Raw genomic sequence first — 13,907 nt, 5'->3', positions numbered from 1 at the left:
CCTACATGCTGAAATCCATTGTTTAGATAGTTCTTTGCTCTTTGGGAATCGAAAATACTTAATATTGGTCCCTTTTGTCTTAGTTATATACCTACCTACTCGTATTTTTGTTTAATTTTATTGAAGCTTCGAATACGACACTAAATTGGCAAAAGCTAATTAGAAATGTTTGAAAACCACTCTTGACAATAATTTCGTAATAATTCTTAAACTTCACAGCACAACAGAGAATTTGTGAGTTACGAGTTACGAAGTTACAACCCCGATATGCTTCGCACTCACGTCATCTGCGCGAACTGGACGCGTTTGGAACTAACGAGTAGCACACCATTATGAGTGTATCGTGATCTACATCAAAAATATATTACTAGCTTTTACACTCGGCTTCGCTCGCATTTATGCTATTCTATTGCATAAATGCGAGCGAAGTGTGATCATCTTCAAGAGGAAGATCTTGAAGTTGATCACTTGTTGATCGAAACACGTGTCAAGATGTTAAATTAATGGTTTGGTGTTGGGAAAAGACTCCAGTAATATTCAAAGTAATTTCAATGTGTTGGCCAAGTCATTGAATTAACAAGTGAATTCACAAGTTCTAGAACCATACAGAACAATTTCTTTCAGAATCTTTGAATATTTTTTCAGAAAAAGGTATGGAAGTTATCTTACTCTGTATATCTGGATCAAGTGGTTGGGTTTCCTTTGTAGTTTCCTCCACTGCTGTCGGTTCTATGTACATAAATCCTTCCCTGGCTAGTAAACCAATAACATGTACAAAATCTTCTGCTTTTCCCTGTTTAAGTTTCTCCTCTTTGGCATAACTTTGTTCGATGTTGTAATTGTTTCCAGCATTCCTCACAATTTCTACTCTTAATATTCCATCTCTAGGCCATGAATCTTTGACATGAGCCAAACATGTAGATGGTGTTCGAGAAAAAGATATGTGTATATACACTAATACGAAAAAGGCAGCTATTGCTTTAAGAAGTATAACAAATTCTAGAAATCGGCGAAATGGTCTGGGTACAATTCTTGCATAAGCCAAAGCAGATCTATAAAATAAAGTGTGGAACAGTCTATTTCTTAGACTGAACAGTGGAATATGGTTATTGTTTCTTATTCTATTAGGCATTGGAAAGGGGCCATGCCGTTGAGTGTTCTGAGTGACTTCAATAGCTGGTAGTTGAATGGTAGGTGCAGTCTCTTCAACACCAAGAGCAGTTCCTTCAATAACAGGTGCAGTTTCTTCAATAGGAGTTGCGCTTTCTGCAATAGTGGACAAAGCTCTTTCACTCTCAATTGAAGCTGCTTCACTAGCAGCTGCAGGTGAAGCTTCCTCGGTCATGTTATTTCCAGAAATAGGTACTTCAGAACCTGTCTGACGTGGTTCAAATGTTGGAGGAGCTATTTCAAAGGCTGGAGGTGTGTTTCCGGGCATCTTAACTTACTGTCTTGATTTTTCCAGAAGGTATCATGACACGTTCATGCTAAAAAATACAAAGTCAAAACTAATTTATTCATAACATGAAATACAAATATAAAAATTGTTCAAGAGTCAGTTGGACTAAACAATTTTTTAAATACACTAACATACCGAAGTTAAGCTGATTAACGGAAAAACAGATTTTAAACAGATTTAAACAGATACCGAAGTTAACACAGGAATAAATATTATAATAAATGAAATGCAAACTTTTGAACTATAAAAATTGTCATTTCACGTTTGAGATTTCCTCCTTGGAATAAAATGCTATATTGATAATACAGATTTCACTTTTGTGTTTTGTATATAGCCAAAATTTTATATAAAGTTATTGATAACATGAGAATTTTTACCCTTTGTCAGCCTAGAGTAATATTGAAGAACTCAACTGCTGTTTAAAGAGTTGTGACTATGTATGTAATAATTTTTGTTGTTTCATAATTTCATGATTTTTATTACTTTCTTCTTTAATGAATATTGTTATTGATTATATATACATATATGAGATATTTGAAGACGCATTTTCTCTGCATACAGTATATAAACATTTTTTGAAGAATGCAAGCATTGCTTAGAAGTGCAGATAAATTCGCAAATATATTTTGTCAAAAATTTTACAATATTGGTTCAGAAGGGATAGTTTTTTCAGCTATTATTCATATCATACCAAAATCACAACTCATTCTATAGTAAATAAAAACCTTGGAAAAGATCAAAATTAGGTGAAGTAATATTACAAATCAGAAAAGTACCTACCTTTCAATAACTATAAGACACGTTTGGAAAAGTCATAATCTCGTATTGAAATATCACAAAAAGTATTAGAATTCAAAATGAATAAAACTTTTAGGAATCTTCAGAATGGTTTTTCAAATAATATGTCAAGATGAAATGACAGATCAGCTGTTTAAAAACAGATGGTCAAATGTGGAGTGGCTACTGCTACTACTGGTAGACACTGCTCAAAAGTTTAACTGGCAAGTAATATACAAAAAATGTATAAAGCAGTAACTGTGATGGATAAAGATATTCATTACATATCGTGATCATCAAAGAGTAGGAAAAACACTGAGTGACAAACTTTTTTGTCAATGTAGCCGAGGTTTTGCATGTTTTTGTAGTATATAGTGATTTCCTGTGGTATAAAACAAACATTATCGTCAGGAATGTAATAACACTGACTTTTCCTTTTTTAGTTTCTATCAATATCTTTTTGAAAATAATGAAGTTTGAATTGAATGCATACGATCAAAACAATAACCAGCGGAGATTCTCACCAGGTCATCAACATTAACTATAAGATATTCTTTTTCATTTATCATATTGAATCTTCTTCAGAAGACGTTTCTTATGAAGTATTCTATAATCATCGATGTTTTTTGGGTTTTTTCAACCCTTCACTGTCTGAATAATCAATTAATACAGATCCACAAATAATATGTTTAAGTGTAGCAATAACAGACAAACAGAGTTTAATGAATTGATTGAAATCGTCAAAATATGTTTTTCCATTATCCAGCTGTCGTCCCGCCACGAACGACAACTCTCAGAAGTCAAAACTTGTACGAGCTGAGAAATAACGAGGGCTTGTCTTTTAACGTGCGATTCATAGCACGGGTTGGACGATAACGTGAAAATCGATCCGTCTGGCGTCGCGGCTTTAATCATCGATTCACACAGCGTTCGACTGAGTGAGTGGAGCAAACCACCCACACCAACCCAGCTGGCTACCATCCATGAGCTTTTATGAATGAAATAAATAATTAGGAGAATGGAGTTTTAAAATTTCAGAATTCAACTCAAATTATAACTCCACAATTTATAAATACGACATGTTAACGTTTAATCAGACAATTCAACGATTCACTTTCGCACTTCAATTTGCCCTACATTACACCTGAGCAGATTCTTTGTTGATCTACATTTATTTATTTTTCAGATTGAATAGGTATACCGGATAGATATAAGGTATTGCTGTAAATCTTGCCCTAAAATAATAACGCCGGCCGCCACTGGTAGCCATAAACCAATCGTGACGTAGCTAAGAGCGCGCGAATGTTCCCTGCTGTTCTAGAAGCAGCGAGAATAATGCTACCGATATCGATGGAGCTTCATCGAAATTTATATTGCATTCGATTACGATATATAAACGCTAGCCAGGAGCATATCGACACAGTCAAGTGGACGTTACAGTGCAGTTCGCGAAGTGATTTAGTAAGGCGATAGACATTCAAATAATAGTTGAAGTTGTATTTGTAGTGTTTGTTGTATTTAAAGTGAAATAAAGTTAAGTTTGATTATTTAGTGTAGTCAATTATTCGACAAGCCACGGGAAACGTAACAGTATAAAATTCCAAATTAATCGTGGATGATAAGGTCTAGCAAGGATCTGATTTTACCTGATATTTGGTATTTGAAGATGAAAAGGTGGAAATCTAGTACTAAACACTTACCTACCTCATCATCATTGATTGAAATTTAGAAAAAATTCAATGAAAAATAAAAAACTGTCGAAGACTAAATTGAAACTCTTCTAGATGAGACGAGAGTACTAAAGCAAAGCATTCATAATCCAACACCAGGTTGCACTATTTCAACCCACCATGACCCTTAAAGGACTAGCTTGAGTAGTAAGAGGCGATGATTACAAATATCAAAGATAAACGAAGCTCCCCAAGGCGGTCAATTGTAAAGCCAGACCAGTCATACTTTGACATCGACAGCCACATATGATTGGTTATCTATCTTTTTTACAGCTCTCCCTTTAGAGCGATAACTAGATGAAAAAAAGTCTGAAACGAAGCACTCTTGGGAAGCCTCGTATATTTTTGATATTCGCGGATTTATGAGTTTTCTGTCGATCCCACAGATGGCGTCTTTTCTAATAGGAGTTGCCTTTTACTACTCAGGCTTATCCCTTCAGGACAGTTATGTTGATCCAGCAATGCCAAAGAGTTGTGCCTTTTGTACTATATCATCTTTTGTCTTGCATGTCAAATTGTACAGTTTGTCAAATCTAGAAAGAGACTTGAGAATTCTCTCTCTCTTTCTCTCTCGCTCTCATAGTCTTATAACGAAAGCACAGCAAGAGGGCGAAACCATAACGGAATTCAAAAAGCTCTTCCTACATTCGACAAGTACATAAACAATTTTTTGCATAGTGATATTTGATAATCATTTCTCGAGATTATTTTTTTTACTGGTGCTACTCATAAATTCCGAAAATTTGAAAAAAAGTTAGTTTGTGCTTCGTTGATTTTTTGAATGTTTCGTTCTGCCTTTCTTTAAATATTGCATACGTATATTCATATCATATTAATTGATTTTCATTTCATTAATTAAAAAAAGTGTGAATAAAGTCATAAATAGAAAGTAATTGTTGATTATTATATAATTTCGCCACATATATAGAAAGTAAAAAATTGCAGTGTTGGAAATTAAGTTCAAATGTTCGTTGTCAAGTTATGTTGTTATGTTCGTTTTCCTGTCAAATTATATGTTTTTTGAATAATAATAGGAAGCTAATGGAATCAATAAGATATTGTTTTTTTTCTGACGAAAATCACAAAATATTAAAATTTTTTGGTGACGTGATATCACATCACAAGAGACGAAATATCACTTTACCAGCAACGTGATATCAGTAGCGTATTAATCAACTGGTTACTTCCTTTCATAATCTCCCCCTAGGTAAAATAAATATAGTTTGAAAAAACTAAAAAACACGCTTTTAAAGAACATCGAACTGAAAAGTTAAAAATATTTTTTTTTAATAAGCTTAAAACAATAACGATCAAAAAATACTAGTATTATTGTGAAAAAAGCCTGGGCGCTAGATATACAGAAAATATGGCACAAATCGCCCACGCTTTTGTCACAATAAAACTAGTATTTTTCGATCGTTATTGTTTTATGCTCAATTAAAAAAAAATATTTCTAACTTTTTAGTTTTATGTTCTTTAAGAGCGTGTTTTTTAGTTTTTTTTAAACTATATTTATTTGTAACTTTTTAGTTCGATGTTCTTTGAAAGAGTGTTTTTTAAACTATATTTATTATTTTGATTTTCTTATGAACAACCTATCAAGGAGGTTACAGCGCCATCTGCCCGCGAATAGATCAAGAAATATCAAAGAGTTTACGTACAGCGCCATCTGCCCGCGAATAGATTAAGAAATGTCAAGTAGGTTACGTACAGCGTCATGTGCCCGCGAATAGATCAAGAAATATCAAGTAGGTTACATCAAGCACTAATGCCAATAATTCAGTCAATACAGATCCCGAGCTTGAGAGTTACAAGCAAACATGCATACAATCATACATACATGCATTCAAACAATCATACATACATACATACAGGTGAAGCTAATATAAAGCGTGTAATAAAAAAGGGCTAAAATATAGAAACTTGCTTAGGGAAATATCTGTCATAGTTGATAATAAAATTGCTGAACAAATTAAAGTTCGTGAGTCTTTCAGAAAATACTTATTTTCAGAACGTTGAAGCGTGCAAAAAGTCATTTCTGATTCCTAAACGAAAAAAACTAACGCTATACAACTGTAAGTGGTTTGTGTATACAACAGTCAAATGAAATTTAAAAAAAATTATAAAGAAGGTGAGATTACCTGCTATCGATATGCCAACATTCTCAAGCTCCCATGGAAATTGGCTCAAATGCTTGAACGTTCAGTTCTTTGAATTATTCTAATTAAACTTCAATTACAACTCAGAAATTTTACTATTTGAGAGCTTCTTCAACCAGTCAAGCTACTGATATTTTACGTTCCTTAAGATTTTCTTCTTCAAATTATGAACCTGCTTGAATACACGTTGTCACATTACAAAGAATTATAATGTTTCAGTTTTGATTCGATCTAAGACAAATTTTAAATATATTGAATGGACTCAAACATTTTCTAGAGGGTATAGAGCTGCCTTATTGGAAAGAGTAAGCAGTTCAACCAAAGAAATTAAAAAAATTAAATAATCTTCCAACTAGTAGAAATCCAAAGAACGCTTTATATAAAACTGTTTAGAATTTTCACAGCTGTCTTTACAAAAGTGAATTGAACAAGTCAAAAAATCAAAAATTTGCACAAATGGGACCTGCAAAAAATTAAATCTTAAAAACATTGTAGATATCAATAATTTCTTTTTCTATTCGTGAAAAATATTGGCCATTATACGGTAGGAAGTAGGCGAAGAAAACAGTTTCTTCCTGTATAAAATGTTTCAAAGTTAAAATTGTACCACTTTCCCAAAGAATGGGTGTTTAACCAGAGTGAGCTGTAAAAAACACATTCAACAAAAGTGGAACAGCAATTTTGGAGCCGCTTGTCAAGAGAGTATATTGGTGTACTGCAAAGATGTAGGTACCTATGTATCAAAATGAAGCAGTAGTAGCTTGCCCTCAAAATTGGAACACTTGTTTCAATAAAGGACGATAATTTACTTTTATTGAAATGACGACTTGAGCAAGTAATTACATTATTTTCTGGTCTAGTTGGTTCATCCAAAGTGGCCCAAATTCAAACTGCTTTTGCAGAAATATCTGTTGAAGATTTATTCGTTAAGGCGCGACGTGCAAATGATATCACCGAACACGCCAGGATGTGTCTAAACTAGGTGAATATTTTGCCTTCTAATTGTCCCCAGGTTGTTTCAAAAGTTTTGACCATTTCGTATCATGTATTTTTGTAGCTCCATATCTCAATGAATAGGTATGTATTCTATTGTATCGTGATATAGGTATACCGATCGATAGGGAATTTTGCCTCTTTTCAGCTCATTACTATATGATTTCGTTGAACGATTTCCGGCCAATTTTTCTCTGCGAATTCAAATTGTACCAAAGCGCAGCCGAAATAGCCTGAAAAATTAATCAGGCATTTGGCAATGATAGTGTTAATGAACGCACTTTACGACGTTAGTTTGCAAAATTTCGTTCCGGAGATTTTAGCCACGGAGATGAGCCCCGAAGTGGTCGACCTACAGTAATGAACGACAAGGATTTGAGGACCCTGTTGTAGACTAACTCATCACAGTGTGTAGGATGGCGGAAGAAATGGGTGTCAGCATCTATGTGGTTTTTGATTATTTGAAACGTATTGCAAAGGTCAGAAAGCTCGGAAAGTGGATAGCCCATGATTTGCACGATCGACAGAAATTGTCACGTTTCGAGGCCTGTTCTTCGTCACTTTTGCGCGATCAAAACTATATTTTTTGGTTAGGATCGTCATATATGTGTTGAGTACCTAGTGGATCCTCTACCCAGACACTTTCCAATGGCAAATAGCCGTCAGAAAAGACCAAGGTTACTGTTTGGTGATCAGTGACTGGTGTGATTCACTTAACGTACTGGAATCGGGCCAAACCATCACATTGTATTCAAAATTGCGTAAGCAATTGGTCAACAGAAGAGGTCCGATCCTGTTCTGCACGTTTTATAAATCACCGTGCAAAAATTAAACGAATCGAGTGTCGAACCTGTCTCACCTAACATACTCCCTAGACCTTTCCCTAATCGACTACCATCTTTTCGAGCAATTTGGTAACTTTCTCACCGGTAGAACTATCGCCAATCAGGTCCAAGCAAAAACAACCTTCGTCGACTTCATCGAATTTCGAGAACCAATTTTTATGCTGACGTAATTAATCGACTCGTGTTAATACATTGGCAAAAGTGCACCGATTCAAATGGTGTTCATTTCGATTAAATTGAATAATTATACTCACTGATATATTACAGTGTCAAGTAGACTCACAAAAAGGGATAACATTTTTTAATCAACATAATATCTGATGCTAAACACCAAGCGGGCCTGAATGTATCAGATCTTTTTTGTAGCAAATTAATCATAACATTTTTACTTTTTGCACTCCAACGGAAAAAAATTGAATTTGTATAGGTAGGTACATATATTTGCTGATTCTGCGATTTGTTAGTTTTGTTGTTTAAAAAACATGCCATCTACTTCTGATACAATTTTGAAAGGAAGAGCGTTGCGTGATAGTTCTGTAACCCTGCTGGGACGAGACAGTTGGGGGTAAAAACTAGATCCTATTTATAACAATGCATTCAAAGTCAATTACAGGAGTATGAATATGCAGAAGGTAAAATTTTGAATTTGGTTGCTGGTGATAATCAATTGAAAGGTGGACAAAAAATCAATACAGATTTTTACAAACGATGTGATGAATTCTCCACGCTTTTCTACGTGAACTTTTTTCAGAATAAGATTCACCACGGTGGTTTAGATTACAATATTATCCCAAAATTAAATTGCTAATTTGTCCGGACATTTCATTGAATTTCAGACCTTTTTATAAGTAACAATGCTGTATTCAGACTAACAAACACATTGCTCACAGTGAGAAATTCAATTACTTGAATAGGTACGTCCTTATCAGGGACAGCTTTGGGATTCACCTACGTCAAATGAAAATTAACCTAACGCATATCATACTCTAGTAGATAGAAGCAAACAGACTAAAACCTATCATTACAAATGAGGAAAATGAATTTCTTATAATGGGATCAATCATAGAAAACCCTCATACGAGTCACCGTAATATCGAGAAAGAACCAGAGATAAGCAGACGGAGCATTCCTAATAAGGTAATAAAAAATACAAATTTCACTCGTACCGTATTCAGATGCACTAGGAGTTATATGGAATAGACTTCCATCGACGAATCATATTTTGTCTATGGGTTCTGGACAAGTTTAGTAAGGATAAACATCCATTTTATTTTCTTATGAATCTACTTTTCATAACAAAGGCTTAGTGAACAGACAACTTCCGTTATTATAGTGATGTGAATCCTTATTTTTTCCGCACTCTGGATCACCAGAATAGATGGTCTATTAACGTGTGGGAAGGAATTATAGGTACACAAGTTATAGTACCATACTCTTTTCTCATAGAAGGTTAGGTTAGGTCCAAAGTGAGTGGGTCTATTCGACCCTCCACCGCAACCCGCAAGGGTTTATTGTGGCTCACACATATTCACACTCGACCAAATTAACCCAGCTTCTTAACGAAGATTAGTTTGTATGGTGAGTAGTGGTCTTTCAGGTCAGATGTTAAGAGTACGGCTCTGCCAAGTATATGCTCTGTTGTGTCATCGTTGATGAGATAGTCGGATAGATAAGGTACAAGATTCCCACCTTGATACCCGCGACAACCTTTCCATATAATGGTTTTTGCACGTCAGCTACACCTGACGATGGCCTTAGATTCAACCGTGCAGGGCTTTTTCGCCTCTGGTTTTGGTGAATCATCACTTGAGCGCAAACGTTTGCTAATCTGCTTATGGGGGGTTTGTTTCCTCACTGAGATAGATTCTGCGTACGCCGATCAAGAATTTCGTGCAAGGCGGTTTTATAAGGTACCCCGCTCTTGAGAAGACGACTCAGTCGTTTCTGGCTGCATCACCAAACCTTTTTTGTTTGGTTCATTATTGGACCAGGAGTCGGGGAGATTGGAAGCTCTCGCTCCTGAACTAAATTTACAGGGAGGTCAGTTGGAGTCGTAAACTCGACGTCCATCGCCTCTGTAGACTCGCTCCTGATCTAAATTTACAGGGAGGTCAGTTGGAGTCATAAACTCGACATCCATTTACTCTATAGACTCAGCATCAGAAAGAATTTTTAAGTTTACTCTGTATATAAAAGTCCCACCAGTAGCTAGGGAAGGAATGTCAATCACGGCAGAGCCCCGCATTACCGTGACAAGGCGATGCTACGACGAGAGGGCGCCCGGTATTCGGGTGTCATTCATCCTCTCGGCACGGATACACACACCTTAGGATTAAGCCGCCATCGTTGAGATGCCATTCAGTTGGGGAATAACAGAACCACTAATGAACACATTTATAATTTAAACTCTTTGATAGAAACTTGAATGGTCAACATTTTTACGAGATTATCTGCCTGAGCTTCTGGAGAATGTGCCGCTAAATATCAGACAACGAATGTGGTTACAATGGGCTCATTCAGGCTAATTTAGTGTTTTATTGAAAATTATATATTATGAAAGTAAATCATCTCCCAAGTATCCCACAAAATTTTCCGGTTTTTATGTCAATTAACAACTGAGCAAGAGTAATTGAAAATGTGATATCGCCCGCGGTACATCCTGACGTCACACCAAGCACCGAGCTTCGAGCGGTGGCAGCCGGGTCGGTAGTTGGAGATTTTGCTTCATTTGCTGACTGGTTTGAAAACACCACGTGTTACGCTAGTTGCACACACACACCGATTTTGGACGGCCGACTTTGTACTGGTCGTCCAAATTCCAATAGTGAACCACATGTGGGAACGGGACCTTGCACACACGCCGACTGGTGATCGCCGCCGGTAAAATACCGGTGAGCAGCCGTCCACTGCCACCGTATCGCCGGCAGTACCGGGAAGTAGTGGCGTACATGACTAAATACACTCTTGTATACTCACCGGTTTTTTACCGACCATTCCACCAGTCTCGAATGCTCGGTGAAATTGTAGTTACTACGTATTAACTTCGTTTTGGTAGTGCGTGCTAATTACGACAACAAAGCAACTGATTGTTTGACCGATAAAAATCCGGTGAGTGTGCAAGCTACCAATAAAATATCGGCCGATTTTATACTGGCCGTCCCAAATCGGTGTGTGTGTGCAACTAGCGTAACGCTAGTGGACACCTATAATTGTGGACCACCTATATTGGTGCTTTTAGCTATTTTCATCAAGTACTTTCTTGGTTTTTTCTCATTTTGTCTTCAATCGAGGACCGCCTGCCCAGTACTGACGATGCCCAATAGGCTGAAACAGCTGTATACCGGTGGCTCTTAAATTGAAATCAATATGGGAATGATCAAAGAGTACTTATCTATTCATTTTTTGATTTTCATGGAATTATTTTCTGGCATCTTGACTGCATTAACCTTTTTAGATTATATATATATATATATATATATATATATATATATATATATATATATATATATATATATATATATATATATATATCACTTTGAAAATTTAATGGAGGGCATATTCGAACATTCTCTAGCCAACTAAAATATTTTCAACAATGCGGTGTTGCCGCTTCTATTAGAAAGCAGTAGCAACTTTGATTTTTCAAATGGAACACTCTGTATATAATATTATTTTTGGAATCTCCAACAATTGCCCGACAAATTTTCTTGATATTTCCCTATACCTATCTGTTACCGTTTTCGAAATAAAAATTAATTTCAATTTTTTTCTTCGAAAATCATGACTTCTAAAAATGCCGATATCTTTTAGTTAAGAAGTACTATGATATCGAAATTTGGTTTGGAGTTAGATGATACTTGGACACTTCCCACACGTCAGCCTAATCTCCGTTACTTCAATACAGGGTGGTAAAAAAATACAGTTTTTTCGTTTGCTTGAAAAAGTTGCTGAAATTTGATTATTTTAAATGGAACACCCTGTATATTATTGAAAATTCGGAAAGCTGCTGAAATTTGCTTTCTTTCTATGTATATCATACCTATATCTAACTAGTCAAGTTTCGGACTTATGAACATTTATTTGTGAAAATGTCCCTTCAGAATGGTATTTCCATTCGGTATTTGGTAAGCAGGCCGTGATTACTATTTGACAGTAGCGTTGTGACATTCTCCTAATAATATCGACATTTTCGTCACTTCAGAAGTTGCAAATACCTTCAAAACGATGGAACAAAACTATTCAAACGAAGTTCTTATGAATTTGTTTATTATTTTTGGACAGTGTGACAAAATTATCAGCAGAACATGTAGAAAGTTCAATGAAATGTATCCGAATCTACCGCCAATGAACATCAAGAAATTTATACGAATTCAGAACAATTTCAATATGTTTGGATAAACTTTAAAAAAGCACCAAGAAACTTGAAATTGGAAATATTGATATGAATAATTATAAAAAAGTAAAACAATCATGTGGAATATTTCAAAATATGTTCGAATCGCTGGATTATAATCCAGAAAAAAAATTTCAGCAAATATCAAACAAATAAATAAAATGAATACCTTCGAGTCAAATGATGGTCTTCTGAGAGTGAAAACAAAATATTATTCAAAGAAGTGAACCTTTCATTTTTACATCTCCTGGCATATTTTTCCATTTAAAAAAGAGATTGTTGCCAAATTGAATAACAACGTCGATTGAATTCTCATGCAGGAGTTCAGACTCTTATGTATTTCAAGAGAAAAGTTTTGGTTATTGAAAGGAAGAAAATTTGTGATCAAAATGCGTAATATATAAAAGATATAACACTAAATCCCTTTGCCCCTCTCCCTATTGACAAGATAAAATAATACAGCAGCATTTCAAGTTTCGGGTGTAGATTTAGTCGGTCCATTTTACTTCAAAGGCGGAGAAAATTCATGGACACCAGTATTATTTTAAGGACAAAACACAAGCACTACAGGTAAATCCTTAGGTGCTCTCAGAGCGATGCTTGTGCGAAAGTCGCGATTTACATTGGATTTGAATCGATGGAGACTAAATCCATTTGAAAAAACGTTCTCAGAAGTTTTTTTCCACATAAACCCAGGTTTCCAGCTGAAAGAGCTCTTAAACAGTGAAGTTCGAGGTGTACTGAGTTGAACCTCGAAACTATGAGCAGCCACATTCCGTCCCGTATTTCTGATATGCACTGCTGTTGGTGGAATCAAATGCGCGAAGAAACTTGAACACTTCCTGTAAAAGCATCTATAGAAGAGAGAATGTCCAACCTTTCTTCGATGTTCCGGGCTATCAAGGTTGCACGTGATTTCGCGTCTCCAATCAGGCGGATGGCTCTTTTCTGGATGGAATCCAGCAACTTCAGGGTATGTTTGGGGGGCAGAGCTCCATACATGGGAACAATACTCCAAAGAAGATCTGATCTGAGCTTTATGAAGCATCACAAGTTGCTGAGGTGTTAACAGTTTTCTGGTTCGGAACAGTTTTCCAAGATTTTGAGAAGCAGCCTTTGCAATTCTAGAGACATGATTGGGCCAAAAAATATTGGTGTCCATTTTAACCCCCAACAAACTTATCGAAGCAGAAAGCGGAATTGTCTGACCTAACATTATTATATCCGGTTCAGAGACATTTATCTTTTTGGGGAAAACCGATGCCTGGGTTTTTGTGGCATTGAAATGAACCTAGTTACTTTCACCCAAATTCGAAATCACTTCTAGATCCTCATTAAGATATGCAACCTTCTGCTGCCGGTGAAGATGTGCCTCCATAGCTGATGTCCTGGAATCCAAATGGAATGACGAGACAAGTGTGCTGTCGTCAGCAAAGCAATATATTGGATTCTTGTTTTTTTTCCAATGAGTCGTTGAATACAATAAAAAAGGGTTGAAGACAATATGGATTCCAGGAGAACACCAGCGTTAATGGTGAAAGTATTCGACAG

General features: G+C 35.8%; 1 protein-coding gene across 1 annotated transcript in view; it reads right to left on the bottom strand.

Annotated features, from left to right (window-relative positions):
• Positions 1 to 2,400, bottom strand: part of LOC111510728 (membralin) — a 422,685-nt gene extending 420,285 nt beyond the window's left edge. The window contains exons 1-2 of the mRNA XM_074181282.1: positions 2,240 to 2,400; positions 670 to 1,487 (exon numbers count right to left, since the gene is read on the bottom strand). Of these exons, the coding sequence (XP_074037383.1) occupies positions 670 to 1,438 (769 nt within the window). The 5' untranslated portion in view covers positions 1,439 to 1,487; positions 2,240 to 2,400. The remainder of the gene's footprint in view (positions 1 to 669; positions 1,488 to 2,239) is intronic.
• Positions 2,401 to 13,907: the final 11,507 nt, after the last annotated feature.

The sequence above is a fragment of the Leptinotarsa decemlineata genome, unplaced genomic scaffold, assembly GCF_025532065.1.
Source record: "Leptinotarsa decemlineata unplaced genomic scaffold, Ldec_3_MD MMD2_tig00026307_RagTag_RagTag, whole genome shotgun sequence".
Classification (NCBI taxonomy): Eukaryota; Metazoa; Arthropoda; class Insecta; order Coleoptera; family Chrysomelidae; genus Leptinotarsa; species Leptinotarsa decemlineata.
Note: the sequence above shows the minus strand (reverse complement) of the source record. Positions and strands in the feature narration are given on the sequence as shown.